This window comes from Muscardinus avellanarius (genome assembly GCF_963383645.1).
Source record: "Muscardinus avellanarius genome assembly, chromosome: 3".
In the NCBI taxonomy this organism is placed as follows: domain Eukaryota; kingdom Metazoa; phylum Chordata; class Mammalia; order Rodentia; family Gliridae; genus Muscardinus; species Muscardinus avellanarius.
Genome location: NC_137788.1, coordinates 136,068,628 through 136,083,209, shown reverse-complemented (window position 1 = coordinate 136,083,209; position 14,582 = coordinate 136,068,628). Strand labels below are relative to the sequence as shown.

The 14,582-nt window shown below is 37.2% G+C and overlaps 1 protein-coding gene across 6 annotated transcripts in view; it reads right to left on the bottom strand.

Annotated features, from left to right (window-relative positions):
• Positions 1–14,582, bottom strand: part of LRRC49 (leucine rich repeat containing 49) — a gene marked incomplete at both ends in the record, with an annotated part of 138,208 nt that overhangs the window by 90,888 nt on the left and 32,738 nt on the right. For all 6 annotated transcript variants that reach the window (XM_080690797.1, XM_080690794.1, XM_080690796.1 and 3 more), the window contains one exon: positions 13,661–13,804. In XM_080690797.1, the coding sequence (XP_080546923.1) occupies positions 13,661–13,804 (144 nt within the window). The remainder of the gene's footprint in view (positions 1–13,660; positions 13,805–14,582) is intronic.

Here is a 14,582-nt window from a genome sequence, read left to right as displayed (position 1 = left end):
AATCTGCTCATTGTTTTATATGTATTGCATTTAACAAAACAATACTGAAAATCACATTTACAATATTTTTGAAGATTTAAACCCATTTTCATATATATACATATGTGTGTGTGTATATATATATATATATATATATATATATATGTATGTATATTAGTACTGGGGATTGAACTCAGAGGCATTCTACCTCTGAGCCACACCCCAAGCCCTATTTTATTCTTTAGCTTGAGACAGGGTTTCACTAAGTTGCAGAGGGCCTCACTAAGTAGCTGAGGCTGGCTGCGAACCTCTGACCTTCCTGTCTCAGCCTCCTAAGTACTGGGATTACAAGTGTGCGCCACCACGCCCAGCTCATTTTCATATTTTTCATAATATAATCCTTTTATTATTTTTTGCAGAGCTGGAGATTGAACTCAGGGGCATTCTACCTCTAAGCTACACTCCTAGCCCAATTTTTTTTTTTAATTCTTTATTTTGAAACAAGGTCTCACTAAGTTGCAGAGGACCTCACTAAGTAGCTGAGGTTGGTTGTGAACCTGTGATTCTTCTGTCTCGGCCTCCCAAGTACTGGGATTACAAGTGTAAACCACTATGTCTGGCTCTATAATCCTTTCAAAATAGACTTAAATAAAATTGTTTACTGCAAGATTGTTGAGAGGATTATAATCTTTTATTTTTTTAAAGAATAATGACTTGCCATCAGAGGAGCATGCTCATCTGCTCTGCTCAGGCAACGCCTTTTATACTCCTAAACCTTGGAAAAGAATGAAATGATTCAGCAATTTGACCATGTTAAATGCTGGAGCTATTTTTAGAGCAGCTTCCTACAGAGGAATAAGAGAGAAGCAAGGTGAAGACAAAGGGGTTTGGCATGCACCAAATAGGGCAAAAATGTCTATAATAAAATCAGTTACTTTAGTTTTTGTTATAGAAAAGTCAAAGCAAAAATATAAAGATAATTATTTTAATTTTGCGATCTATAAATTGGTTTATCAAAAATAACTGAACAAGTTTGAAAAGAGAAAAAGTATTCATTTTTATATAAAGATTTATTAAACTACTTCCAAATAACTACTTGCTACAACCATGACTTTGCAAGATAGACACATATTATATGAAGAATAATAAGCATAAGCAATTATATCAACTACTCTAATAATACACTTAAGTGCCTATAAAAATAATACACTTAAATGCCTATAAAAATATCCATTATCTCATCCTGTTCCAAAGGCATTGACATGCTTATTTTACTTGTTTTTCTGCTTTTTTTTAACTTGTTTACTACATATCTACATATGTAGTAAATCATACTATATATCAGTCAATCCAGTTGCATCCTACTTTTCTGTTCTGTTTTCTTCTACATACTGGTGAAATCCCCCAAAAGGAAAGAATTAAAGGAGAACTAAAAATCAGACTAATAAACTGGTACTGATATAGGAAGATTTTCAGTCTTTATAGTCCAGGACAGCTAAATTTAACAGCTATGAGAAAAAGGCTAAAAAGCCTCAGTTTCATAATCATGTTACCTCACTTGAAGTTGTAGTTCAAATCTGCATCACAAGCGTGATTTAAGAACATCTCTCACAAAACGATGGATCTCTGACATTCGTGCCCCTAAGGCTCCTGGCAAAATTGTTTGCAGTGATGCAAACTAAACTCAGGATTTGCAGCATTCTGACTACTAACCTATAAAGAAACTGACCAAGAGCAAGATTCAGTAGAAAGTTCAGGCATCAAATGCAGAACTGCTGAGAGAGAGAGAGAGAGAGAGAGAGAGAGAGAGAGAGAGAGAGAGAGAGAGGAAGAAGAAGGAGAAGAGGAGGAAAGGGATGAAGAGGAGAAGGGAGGGAAGAGAGAATATAACTTAAAAATTAGGAAATGCCTATGTTTAATATTATTGAAGACATTAAAGAAATCAAAGCATGGGAAAAACATACGACATTAGAAATAAAGAAACTTAGGTATTTTTTTTAAAAGCCCATGCAGAACTTTGGAAACAAAAAGCTTTGATCATTATTACAAACTCAATAGTAAGGCTGAAAATCAGATTAAAGAAGCTGAAGAGAAAGTCGGTGAAACTGAGGTAGAACTAGAGAAGTAATACAAATGCAGAGATGCAAGAGACAAATTAAAATGATGGAAATTAGAAAATAGAGATTAAGAAACAAAGAACTAGAAGGTCTATACTATATCTGGTAAGTGTTTAATTAGTAATGATAAAATGGGAGGTGAATACTTGAAACTATACATATAGAACGTTCCCATAATCAGTGGAAGATATGAATCTGCAGATTCAGGAAACACAAATATTAGATAGCTAATATCTTATCAACTCTATGATATCATTTTACAACTCCCTTATGTAGCACTTGGATAAAATTAATTTATGATTAACCTATAGAATGTTTTATCACTTAAGCTTTTATTTTATTATTATGGAAAGAGTTCTTTTAGATACACTTAACCATATTTGTTTTACTAAATAGCATTTTTATGTATATAAAATTATGAAAAATAAATGTATTAAACTCCATTTGCTATAAATCTAGAGTTGAGTGGTTTGGGCATAATGGTAGACAAAAGTCCACTTGATTATGACAAAGACATCAATTCAAGTTAATGAAATTCACCTTCATAAAAGGTGGTCAATAAAATCTATACCTCTATATGAGAAAATCAGCCTGTACACAGACAGCATACATAAATAAAAGTGAGTCACAGAACTAAATAGAAAGACAAAACTATAAACCTTCTGAAAGAAAATACAGGAGAACACAGTCTTGACAGTGGAATAGGTAAGCACTTCTCAGCACACAGAAGACACTAATGATAAAAGAAAACAAACAGATAAACCACTTCACTAAAATTTGAACTTTCTACATATAAAAAAGTTAAAAAAGTAAAAGGAGAGGCCATGAAGAAGATGTCATAAATACATATCAAAGGATACAAATCTATAATGATTTTAAAAATATGGTTTTTAAAAAATGGGCAATAGATTTGAACTGCTACATCATGAAAAGAGATGGATGAGCTGGGTGTGGTAACACATGATTGTAATCCCATGCTTGGGAGGCTAAGACAAGAGGTTTGAGGTCAGCCTCAACTACTGAGTGAGGCCCTCCACAAATTAATGAGACTCTGTTTCAAAATAAAGAATAAAAAATAGGGCTGGGGGGTATAGTTCCAAGGTAGAATGCTCCGGGTTCATTCCCCAGCACCGCCAAAAAAAAAAAAAAAAAAAAAAAAAGTGACATGATTAAAAAGACCACTAGTTCAATATCATTAGTTGCCAAGGAAATGCAAACTGAAGACACATTGTGAATCACAACTATAGACTGACAATGCCAACTGTTTCTAATATAGTTTCTAACAAATTCAGCATTTAATATGATTCTAATAAATTTACCATCAGACAGTTTCTAGAAGGCATTTACTTACTCTACATTAGTAACAACACTCCTACTATGTTTTTACCTAACAGAAATGAAGGCTTCTGGGTGGGGATTGGGTAAGGGCTAATTGGGTGATGTGGGATATATGCTTCTACCATTTTGTACTCCATTAAGAAGTACTAGCCGGGCGCATGCTTGTAATCCCAGCACTTGGGAGGCTGAGACTGGAGGATCCAGTTCGCAAACAGCCTCAGCTACTTAGGCCCTCTGCAACTTAGTGAGACCTGTTTCAAAATAAAGAATAAAAAATAGGGCAGGGGGTGTAGCTTGGAGGTTGAATGTCCCTGGGTTCCATCCGCAGATCCGCAAAAAAAAAAAAAAAAAGAAAAGAAAAGAAATACAACTACAATGCACCAATAAAAGTTAAATCTATAAACAACTTCAATGATATCCATAGCAATTTTATTTGTAAGAATGAAAAATTAAAAATAACCAAGATGTCTGTGAACAGAAACATGAATAATCAAATTATAGAATATAACTCAGCAGTATTTTTGCAAAAACTTCTGGTAACATAACAAAATAATTATAAAAATACACTGAGTACACAAAAGAGCATGTACTCTCTATATAGTCATGTGCTGCATAATAATGTTCAGTCAATACCAATTATCTATACACTTAGTTTCCACTCATGTGGTAGATCTAGACTTATGTAAACTCCATGATATTCACATGACAAAATCACCTGAGGACACATTTCTCAGAATGTACCCCCATCGATGTGCCATGCACATCAATAAAAATCAAAACCTGGCGAAATTAATCCAGAGAGACAAAAGTCAGGTTACCTCTATGGCAGGGCAAGTATTGACTGGAAAGGGACATGAAGGAACTTTTGGGGGTGATAAATGTTTTCTATATCTTATCTTAGTGATAATTACATGAAAATATTCATAAAAATCACTGAAATATATTAAGATTGTGCCATTTATTGTTTCTAAATTATATCGCAATAAAGTCTGAAGAAGTCCTCACATTCAGCATTAAACATCGGAATCACTTTTCAACTAATGTCTATACTTTTATACAATATTGTCTTCTGTGCTGTTAAGAACACCAAGGACACAGGATATCCTAAAACATGCTACATTATTGCCTACAGCATTTCCTTCCAAGCTACTGACACTCCTTCTGTACATTTTGATAAGATACAGAAAGTGTGAACATGAACTTTTAACACAGCTCCTTACTTTGAGATTTTTCATCTAACAGGCTTGCTCAGTTTTTCTTACACACACGATGGAATCAAATACAGCAATAAAGAACAACAAAAAAGTGTTATTTGCAGAAAAATGGATGGAGCTAAGGAATATTATGTTAAGTGATAATAGTCAGTCACAGAAAGTGAAAGATTTTATCTTCTCTCATATGCAGAAGCTAGGCAGTAATCAGAATACAGGAAGGGCTTTAGAAATGGAGGAGAAACCCCAGTGGAGTGAGGGAGGTGGTCTAGGGGTGAGGGAGGAGAATGAAGAAAGGAAACACTTCCATTCACATTATGTATAATATACGTGAGAATACCAAAGCCATGAACACTCAGTGCCATGAATGGGGAAGGGAGAGAGTGTGGAAGGAAGTGGGGACTCACCAAAATCTGTGTGCATACATGTCACTATCACTCTGAGCCACATTATGATGTGAGAATACAGCACACCAATAAGAGAATATAAAAATTAAAAGATAAAAATAAAATGAATGAAGGATAAGGCTATCCTTAGGAGAAGCAATCTCAAATCATAAAAGAAAAATTATGAAAAGCATTCAAGATCACTGGAAAATTAAAATGAAAATCTTAATACAAGCCAGACATGATGGCACAGGACTATAATCCTTGTACTTGGGAGGCTGAGATAGGAGAATGGCATGTTCAAGACTAGCCTCAGCAATGTAGAGAGGTACTGTTTAAAAAAAAATTAAAAAGGACCGGGCGTGGTGGCACACGCTTGTAATCCCCACACTTGGGAGGTGGAGACAGGAGGATTGCACAGGTTTGAAGCCAGTCGCGCTGGCTTAAGAGACCCTGTTTCCAAATAAAAATACAAAAATGAGTCTGGGAGTGTAGCCTGAAAGTAGAAGGGCTTCCAGGAACCCCAGTACCACCAAAAAAAAAAAAAAATTAAAAAGGGCTGGGTTTGTATCTTAGAAATAGAATGCTCCGAGATTCAATCCCCAATAAAATACACACACACACACACACACACACCCCACACATTCTCTCTATCTCTCTCAATACAAATTCATAGTTAAAAGAATGGCAGAAAAAAAAGGTCTAACAATATCACATGTCAATAAAGCTGTGAAGTTATAGGGACTCTCAGGCAATCATGACAGAAATGTAATCTGGTTGACTACCTTGGGAAAAACTTGGCAATATCCAGTAAAGTGAATGAAGTGCATAATCCTGCCATCTAGCAATGCTGCTCCCAAGTATCTGCTAATAAAAATTGTTTTTCAAAAATAAAATAAACATTAGAATATCAATTGAGGGACTTCCAGGATGATGGCGACCGAGAAAAGCAGCATTTACAAGTCCTGCTAAAACTCGATCTGTATTGCTACAAAATCGGTGCTTTTCATAGGCAGAAAACACTAACAACAGAGAAATAAAAAATGCAAACACAAGGGATAGAGAAAAAAAGACTAAAAGAAGAACCAGAGACCAGAAAATAAATCAAGCCTGCAATGCGGCAGCGAAGCCAAGCCAGCACCATCTTCCCTCACAGTACCAGGATCCAGAGAGGAAAGGTAAACAAGGAGCTGAAGTGAGCAACTGCGGGTCATTCGGGTGTAATTCAGCAGTTCTTTCAGCGCAAAGAATGTCTAAAACTCCCAGTGGCCAAGCTTATCACACCTTCCGGGACTCAGAACGGAGCTCAAAACCAGAAAAGAAATACGCCAGCCTCATGGCCAAGGGTGTAGCAGCAGTGCCATATTGCCAGTTGTGCCAGCCTCATGGCTGAAAGCGTTGCAGCGGCACCATATTGCCAGCAGCAACAGCGAGTTCACCTCACCCCTTGACAGCTCCTGATCAGCATGCACAATAACCATGAGAGAAATTGTGGCCCCTAAAGGAGAAATCCCTGTACTGCACTCCCAGGGACTTGCACAGCTTTGATAATCTCCTTGGGATGAGATTTTGCAATCCAATCCAGTGAAGGAGTAGCAGTGGCAGAAATATCACACCCTAGTCACAGCTCCCCATGGGAAAACACCCAGCCCGGCACCCCCACGGTCTCGCGCAGCCTCGATTAACTCTCTGGGTCTGACACTTTGTGATACAACCCAGTAAAGGAGTAGTGGCGGCTGAGATCACCACAGACTTGAGATACAGAGCACCCTAAGTGAAATCATAGTGACCCAAGGAAGGCACAAAATTCTGAAATCATGGGAAAGAGGAACAACAATAGAGCAATGAATGCCCACAACCCCATATTATAAGAACCTGATAACACAGAAGTTCAGAGATTTCCAGAAGATCAAATGAGGAATATAACTGTAGAAATAATACAGGACCTTCGAAAAGAAAATAGAGAGAGTCTAAAAGAAATAAAGGATGCAATCATTGAGGTAAAGGCCTCAATTCAAAGTATAAACAATTGGACTTCTGGGAAGATGGCGACGGAGAAAAGCAGCGCTTACGAGTCCCGCTAACAACCAATCTCTATTACCACAAAATCAGCGCCTTTCATAGCCAGAAAACACCATCAGCAGAGAAACAAAAAATGTAAATACAAGACACAGAGAAAAAGAGGGCTGGAAAAATGAGACACCAGAAAGAAACCAGACCACAGTGCTGCAGCCGGAACCGCGGTGCAGAGCAGCGCAGGTGCCATCTTCCCTTGCAGCACCAGGCCCCAGAGAGGAGGTGAATTCAGAACAAAGCTCAGAGCCAGAGAGGAGATATGCCGGCCTCACACCAAGGACGCGGCAGCAGTGCCATACTGCCGACAGCAGCAGCAAGCTCACCAGACGGCAACAGACCAATGCACTCAACAGCCAACCAGGCTCCAGAGAGGAGCAGCGGACAGCAAGACAAGGTGAACGGCTGCGGATCAGCCGGGCGGAATTCGGCAGATTTTTCGGCGCAGGGAGCATCTAAAGCTCCCAGGGGCTGGGCTCAGCACACACTGCAGGGACTCAAGAGTAGAGCCCAAAACCAGAGAAGAAATACGCCAGCAACATGGCCGAGGGCGTGACAGTGGTGCCATATTTCCACCGGCGGCAGCAGCAGTGAATTTACCGAGTCCACTACAGCTCCATCAGTGCACTCAACAACAGTGAGTCAAATTGCAGCCCCTACAGTAGAAATCCCAGTACTGTACTCCCAGGGACTTGACCCAGTGGAGGAGTGGCGGTGGCAGAGATATCACACCATAGTCACAAGTCCCCGCAGGAGAACGCCCAACCTGGCACCCCCCATAGTCTAAAGCAGCCTCGATTGACTCCCGGGGTCTGAGACTTTGCGATACAACCCAATAAAGGAGTAGTGGTGACTGAGATACCACAGACTCGAGATCCAGAGCACCATAGGTGAAGTCATAGTGACCCAGGGAAGAACCCAGAGAAGGCACAAACTTCCAAAATCATGGGAAAGAGGAATAACAATAGAGCAATGAATGCCCACAACCCCACAACATCAGAACCTGATAACATAGAAATTCAGAGATCTCTAGAAGATCAAATCAGGAATATAACTGTAGAAATAATAGAGGTGTTTCGAAAAGAATTCAGAGAGCCAAAAAGAGATAAAGGATGCAATTAATGAAGTAAAGGCCTCAATTCAAAGTACAAACAACTGATTAGACCACATGGAGAATAGAATCTCGCTTCTAGAAGATGATCACTCCAAAAATGAACGCATAGTTTCTAATTTAGAAAAAAAAATCCGACAGCAGGAATCTGACATTGAAGAAATATGGGCCCATTTTAAGAGCGCTAACCTAAGAATAATTGGAATAGAGGAGGGAAAAGAAGGTGAAACCAAAGGGATCAACAATCTCTTCAAGGAAGTAATAGCAGAAAATTTTCCAAACATAGAGCAAGAGGTTGATACACAGGTCCAGGAAACTTATAGAACTCCCTTTAGACAGGATCGGAGAAGAGGATCCCCATGCCACATAATTGTCAAAATGACCAATGTGGAAGCCAAGCAGAGAATCTTAAAGGCAACAAAAACAGAGGGCCAAGTGACATTCAGAGGCAAACCAATTAGAATCACTCCAGACTTTCCAAACCAAGTCATGAGAGCCAGAAGGGCTTGGAGTAACATATTCCAAACTCTGAAAGAAAACAACTACCAGCCAAAAATGTCCTACCCAGCAAAACTTTCTATCAAATTAGATGGGGAAATAAGAAGCTTCCATGATAAACAGAAACTGAAGGAATTTATGTCTTCAAAACCAGCGCTAGAGAAAATACTCAGATTAACTACAAAGAAGAAATAGGTAATATACACCAGAACCAGAGAAACAAGATTTCCCATCCAACAGACAACTAAGATTGGTTATCTTTGGAGATTCACTATTTATTTTAGTTTTTTACCTATTTCTAAATTGTATTGTTTGCTTTTATTGTTGTTAAATTTTAGGATTTGTATTTGGAATATTAATATACCTTCAGATATAGCATCTGGAAATATTTTATCCCATTCTATCAGTAACTTTTAACTCTGTTTACATTGTCTTTGGATATACAATATTTTTTTATTTTTTAGGAAATTTGTTTGTTTACCCTTCTGTTGCCTGTGCCATTGAAATCATATCCAAGAAATCACTGCCAATTTCAATGTTGTGAGGTTTTATGACCCAGGTTTTCTTTTAAAAGTTATAGTCTTAAGATTTATATTTAGGTCTTTTATCTATTTTGAGTTAATATTGGTATATGGGATTAGGTAAGGGTCCAATTTTATTCTTTTTCATGTAATTATTATTTTTCAACAATATTTAGTTAAAAGATTATTATTTCCTTCACCAAATGTTCTTGGAAACTTTTTCAAAAATAACTTGACCATATATGGAAAAATTTATTTCTAGGCTTTTTATTTTACTCCACTGGTTTACATATCTGCCTTTATAGCAGTACTACACTGTTTTAATTATTATAGCTTTTTAAGGTTTGAAATCAGAAAATGTACATCTTCCAACTTTGTTCTTTTTCGAGATTCTTTTGGGTATTTAGAGTTCATATTTCATGTTAGGATAGATTTATTCTGAAAAATAAATAAATAAACATGATAGTTTTACCTTAAAAATAGAAAAATAATATCCTTTGGCAAGAAAAAAAGCAAAAAGAAATATTGAAATGTTATCTCTAAGTCATCAAAAGCTTGATATCAGACAAATATATTTGTTATGTGAGATTATCATTGTTAATTTTGTATAAATTGCTATATTAGATGTCAACCACTAAGCCAAGCATGGGAAGGAGGGATGGGGAGGGAATGGGGTGAGGTTTGGGTAGGGGCTAATTGGGCGATGTGTGCATGTATGTCTACACAAGTTTTTTATCTCATTATGTTGTATGAATACAGTGTACCAATAAAAAAATTTAAAAAAAGAATATCAATTGAGGTAATTTAACACATTAACACAATAAAGGAAAATCATATTTTTAGTGATGTAGAAACATAATTTCCAAATATGCTGAATATTAGAAATAAAAACAAAGTTCCATGAACTGGTGATGGCCATCTAAGAAATACCTATAGTTATAATACTAAATAGTAAAATCTTATTTAACTAATTTTATGTAAATTAAACTTCAGCCAGGCATGATGGTACATGCTTGTAATCTCAGTACTTGGGAGGCTGAGACAGGAGGATCGCAGGTTTACCGCCAACCTCAGCTATTTAGTGAGGCTATCGGCAATTTAGTGAGACTCTTTCAAAATAAAGAATTAAAAATAGAACTGGGGGTGTAGCTCAGAGGTAGAAAGCCCCTGGGTTCAATCCCTAGTACCACAGAAAAATTAATTAATTACTTAATTAAACTTCAAAAATATGAAAAAATGTTTTTCAAATGTAAGTTGCAACCAATTTCTCATTGGTCAAGAAATCAGTTTAGTGGGTTGTTAGGCCAATGTTTTTTTGATAAGGTAGAAAAGAGTAGGACAGACTAGAATGTATTGAGGTAAAGATAAGCATAGTTTTATGAAATGTTTGTTCCCATTATTTATAATATAACCACATAAATGTGCATCTAATAACTAGATTTTATGTAAATTTTATTTGTTACTGTTGATTATGATCAAAACCTCTAAAAGCACTGTTCTTAGAGAAATTGTCACACTATCACACATATGTATACAAAAAAGGTACAAAAATGTTATTTGTGCCACTTTGTAACAAAACTTGGAAGTGACTGTTTATAAAAAGAATTATAATCATAAAATAGAATACTGTATAACAATGAAAACTGGTGAACCAGAACTGTAATCAACCTGGATCAACCTCAAAGCACAACTAAAAATAACTTACAGAAGGTATGTACAATGTGATATCATTCATAGAACATTCGTAAGCTTTATAAAAGCATATAAACAAATACTATATATTGTTTAGGGATATATAAAATGTTGGAAATTGAAATAGACATGTAGGTATAAACAATACAAAATTCAGAATTGTGTTTATTTCTGTAAAGAAGGAAGAAAATGTACTGGGGGAGTGTTAGAGGCTTCAACTATATTTAAAAAGGTTTTATTTGTTACGTTGATTCATGGATACAAAAATGATGGCAGTATTATTTTCTATTCTCTGACATGTTTCTTAATTGTTTTAAGGGAAAGATATCATGCAAACTAAAAAGATCATTAATTTGAAAATTATAAAATTTCCAAGGAAAAGATTGGCAAATAAACAGTAACTTTTCTACCCCCCAAAACATCACAGAAGCTGAGCATGGTAGCCCACCATGGTCTGTAATCTCAGTAACTTGGGAACCTAAAACAGAAGGATCACAGGTTTGAGGACAGCCTCAGCAACATAGTGAGGCTCTCAGCAACCTTATGAGATCTTGTTTCATGGCTAAATAAATAAGTAGGATTGGGGATGTGGGTCAGAGGGAGAATACCCCTGGGTTTGATCCTTCGTACTGCCCCATGCACAATAGATTTTTGTTGAAGATGATGAAGTAGACAGTGCATTTGTTTCATCTCCTTCCAAAGCAATAAAAATGCAATACATGAGGTACATTCAGGGAAATCATGAAAGCAAGAGCGTTGCCATTGACAGCCCATATGTTTGAGGAATTTCCAGGAGCTAGAGAGCTGCTGGGACATTGGTGGAGATGCTGCTGAGTGGGGAGAAGAGCAGCATGGGCTGCAGGCGGTGCTATGCCTTCTGACAGGACGCCCTCCTAGTCCATGCTGAGTCAGAACAGACAAAGCGCGGGCAGGGACTATGGTGCACTGTAGCAATCAAGTAGGTGTGTAAAGAAATGGCTGTCTACTCAACCACTATTCCTGGAATACCAACAAGCCCACCCACTCCCATCCCTGCCACGCATATAACCATCAAGAAATCCTTAGCCAGAGCCTGGGAAACTGTTGGAAAGGCAGTTGGAGCGTGTGAGTGTGTTAGCTATGGAAATGGATAATAGCTGCTACAGAGAATCAAAGGGGAAAGGACTGGCAGTTTCATGCGGCACAAAAGAAGCTGAAGTCCCCCACGCCCAAACTGCAGTCTCTCTCACTGTGGTAGTTACAGAGTGAGCCTGCCTTTCCCCTTCCACTCACCCTAAAGAGAAGGCCAGTGTGTGGGAGTCAGGCTCACAACCTAGCCCTCATTTTAGAGAGAGGTCTTTGGTTACCTATTCAGCTGCATAGAACACTCAGCCACTACTTAACATAGTCCTTTATTGAAGGACTACCAGCCATTAAAGAAAATCAAAACCATAAAAATATAAATAAAAAAGAGCAAGTATGATAACTGACCCTGGAGAAAAGAAAAGAAAAAATAGTTGCATCCTCTGATTTAAAACTTTTGGATCTTTTAGAAAATGATGCTTTGAAAAAGAAACTTAATTACCCTTATGTGCATATTAATAATTCCCTATAATTAATGTGCATTATAGTTATCATTATAATAAAGATATCATACGCATGATACCACTGTCTCTTAGCTTTTAGAAATTCATACAATTTCCTTTTCTACAAGATGTTGCTGCTGCCTAAGCTATAACAGTAATGATTAGAGACAATATTCAACAGAAAATTTAGTAAGCAATTTCCTGTATATGCATTAAGTGCTTTCCAAATGAAAGTCAAAGTATAGGCAAGAATATGCTAGATTTCTGTTCCCCATTCTACCAAAGCTTTCTGAATTCTTACCAGATCCAGTATCTCTAATTTTGCTTCCGAGAGCTCTTTTCCTTGTATTCACATGCTTTTGCTCTACCATCTATGTCCATTTTCAGTCAATGCCATCATTTTAGAAAAAAACTAGACTGAAGCCCAGAGAGTTCAAATGATTTACTCCAGGTCACACAGCTAATTAGAAGTGAAGCCCAGACCAAAGCTAGGCCTCTGATGCCCTGTGCAATGCTTCTTCCACCCTGTCAAGAAGCCTCTTTAAGAACTGTAAGACCTATGACAATGTGCATCTCCACAACTCCCACCTCCTCGCTGCGCCTTTCCCATCTTGGTGCAATGGCTTCTAATTTCATCATCCTTTCTTTCACCAAATAACCTTCCTTCTCATTCTGTGTTCGTGACAGGACAGGAAAGGGTTCTATACTCATTTAGTGGTAACTAATTCACGTAGTGATAGTACTTCTATTCTGCATATTTATCTATTTTATTTTTTATTTTGTAGTAGTGGGCACTGAACCCAGGAGCATTCTACCTCCAAGCTATCACTCAGCCCTATTTTATTTTTATTTTTGAAATAGGGTTTCGCTAGGTTAATGAGAGTCTAACTACTTGCTAAGGCTGTCCTGAAACCTGCGATCCTTCTATCTCAACCTCCCAAGTACTAGGATTACAAGTGTGCACCACCATGCCCAGCTATGTTTATCCTTTAAAATGGAAAACCTTACCTCCCAAATCAACATACTACAAAGCTGAATTATATTTATAATTTAAATTCAGAAAGAACCGAATAACCTTAGAGTATGACTTTGCATAAAACAGTGCTTTAACAGTTGTATCATTTCCTTAAAAGCCAGAAAGCACATATCCATTCCATTGAAATACTCACCACAAAAGTGATTTGATTGTGTCGCAGGTTAAGTTCAGTTAGTGAATCCAGCCCATTAAGATTATCAACATGACTTAAAAGGTTTCTGGCAAGATTTAATACTCTCAAATCACACAAATGATTGACATTTTCGATTTGGGTAATCTGTTAAAAAAATAGGAGAAGGGATATTATCATATCTCATAGATACATGTTCTAAAAACCCTAAAATTAAAATATTCAAGTTCATTGGATTTAATGACAAGTTTATATGAAAATATTTGAAATTTATTTCTAATTTCCTATGTTATAGATAATACAAGTCATTTAAATTATAAAAATTAACTAAAGGATCACACTTTACAATTTGACCAGAGCAAATAATTGAAACAAATGTCATCAAATAACCAATGAATCCATAGCTTGGAGCAGCTCTATGTGCCCAACACATTGCCAGGTCCTGTGAAGGCTAAGTACTAACCTGCCAAATAGAAACGTATCGTGAGCCCAAGTCATAAGCTCACAATGTTTTAACAAAGCAAGTCTTCCCTCTGAGAGAAAAGGCAAGGAACAAGAATGAGACCAAATTCTCCTCATCTACTGTAGGATCCTGAGAGCAGTCAAAAGTTTGAATGGGAAAATTAAAGGAACTAGAATCCTCAGTGAAAAAGAGAATGGGTATATTTTACTAGTACAAGTGCTGAGAGAGTAGATAGATAATGTGTAGTCAGGGTGCAATATGGTGGATGGGAACTGTTTAGCACAACAGGACTTGAATCATGGACTATGCAGATGCACATAAGCACTGAACGGCAGCAGGGGATCTGGGTTCATCATCAGGAAGCCATGAGAGCTCAGAATGCTTTTAAGCCCAAATATTATTTTTTCTTTTGTGGTACTGGGGATGGAATCCAGGGGCATTCTACCTCTGAGCTACACCCCA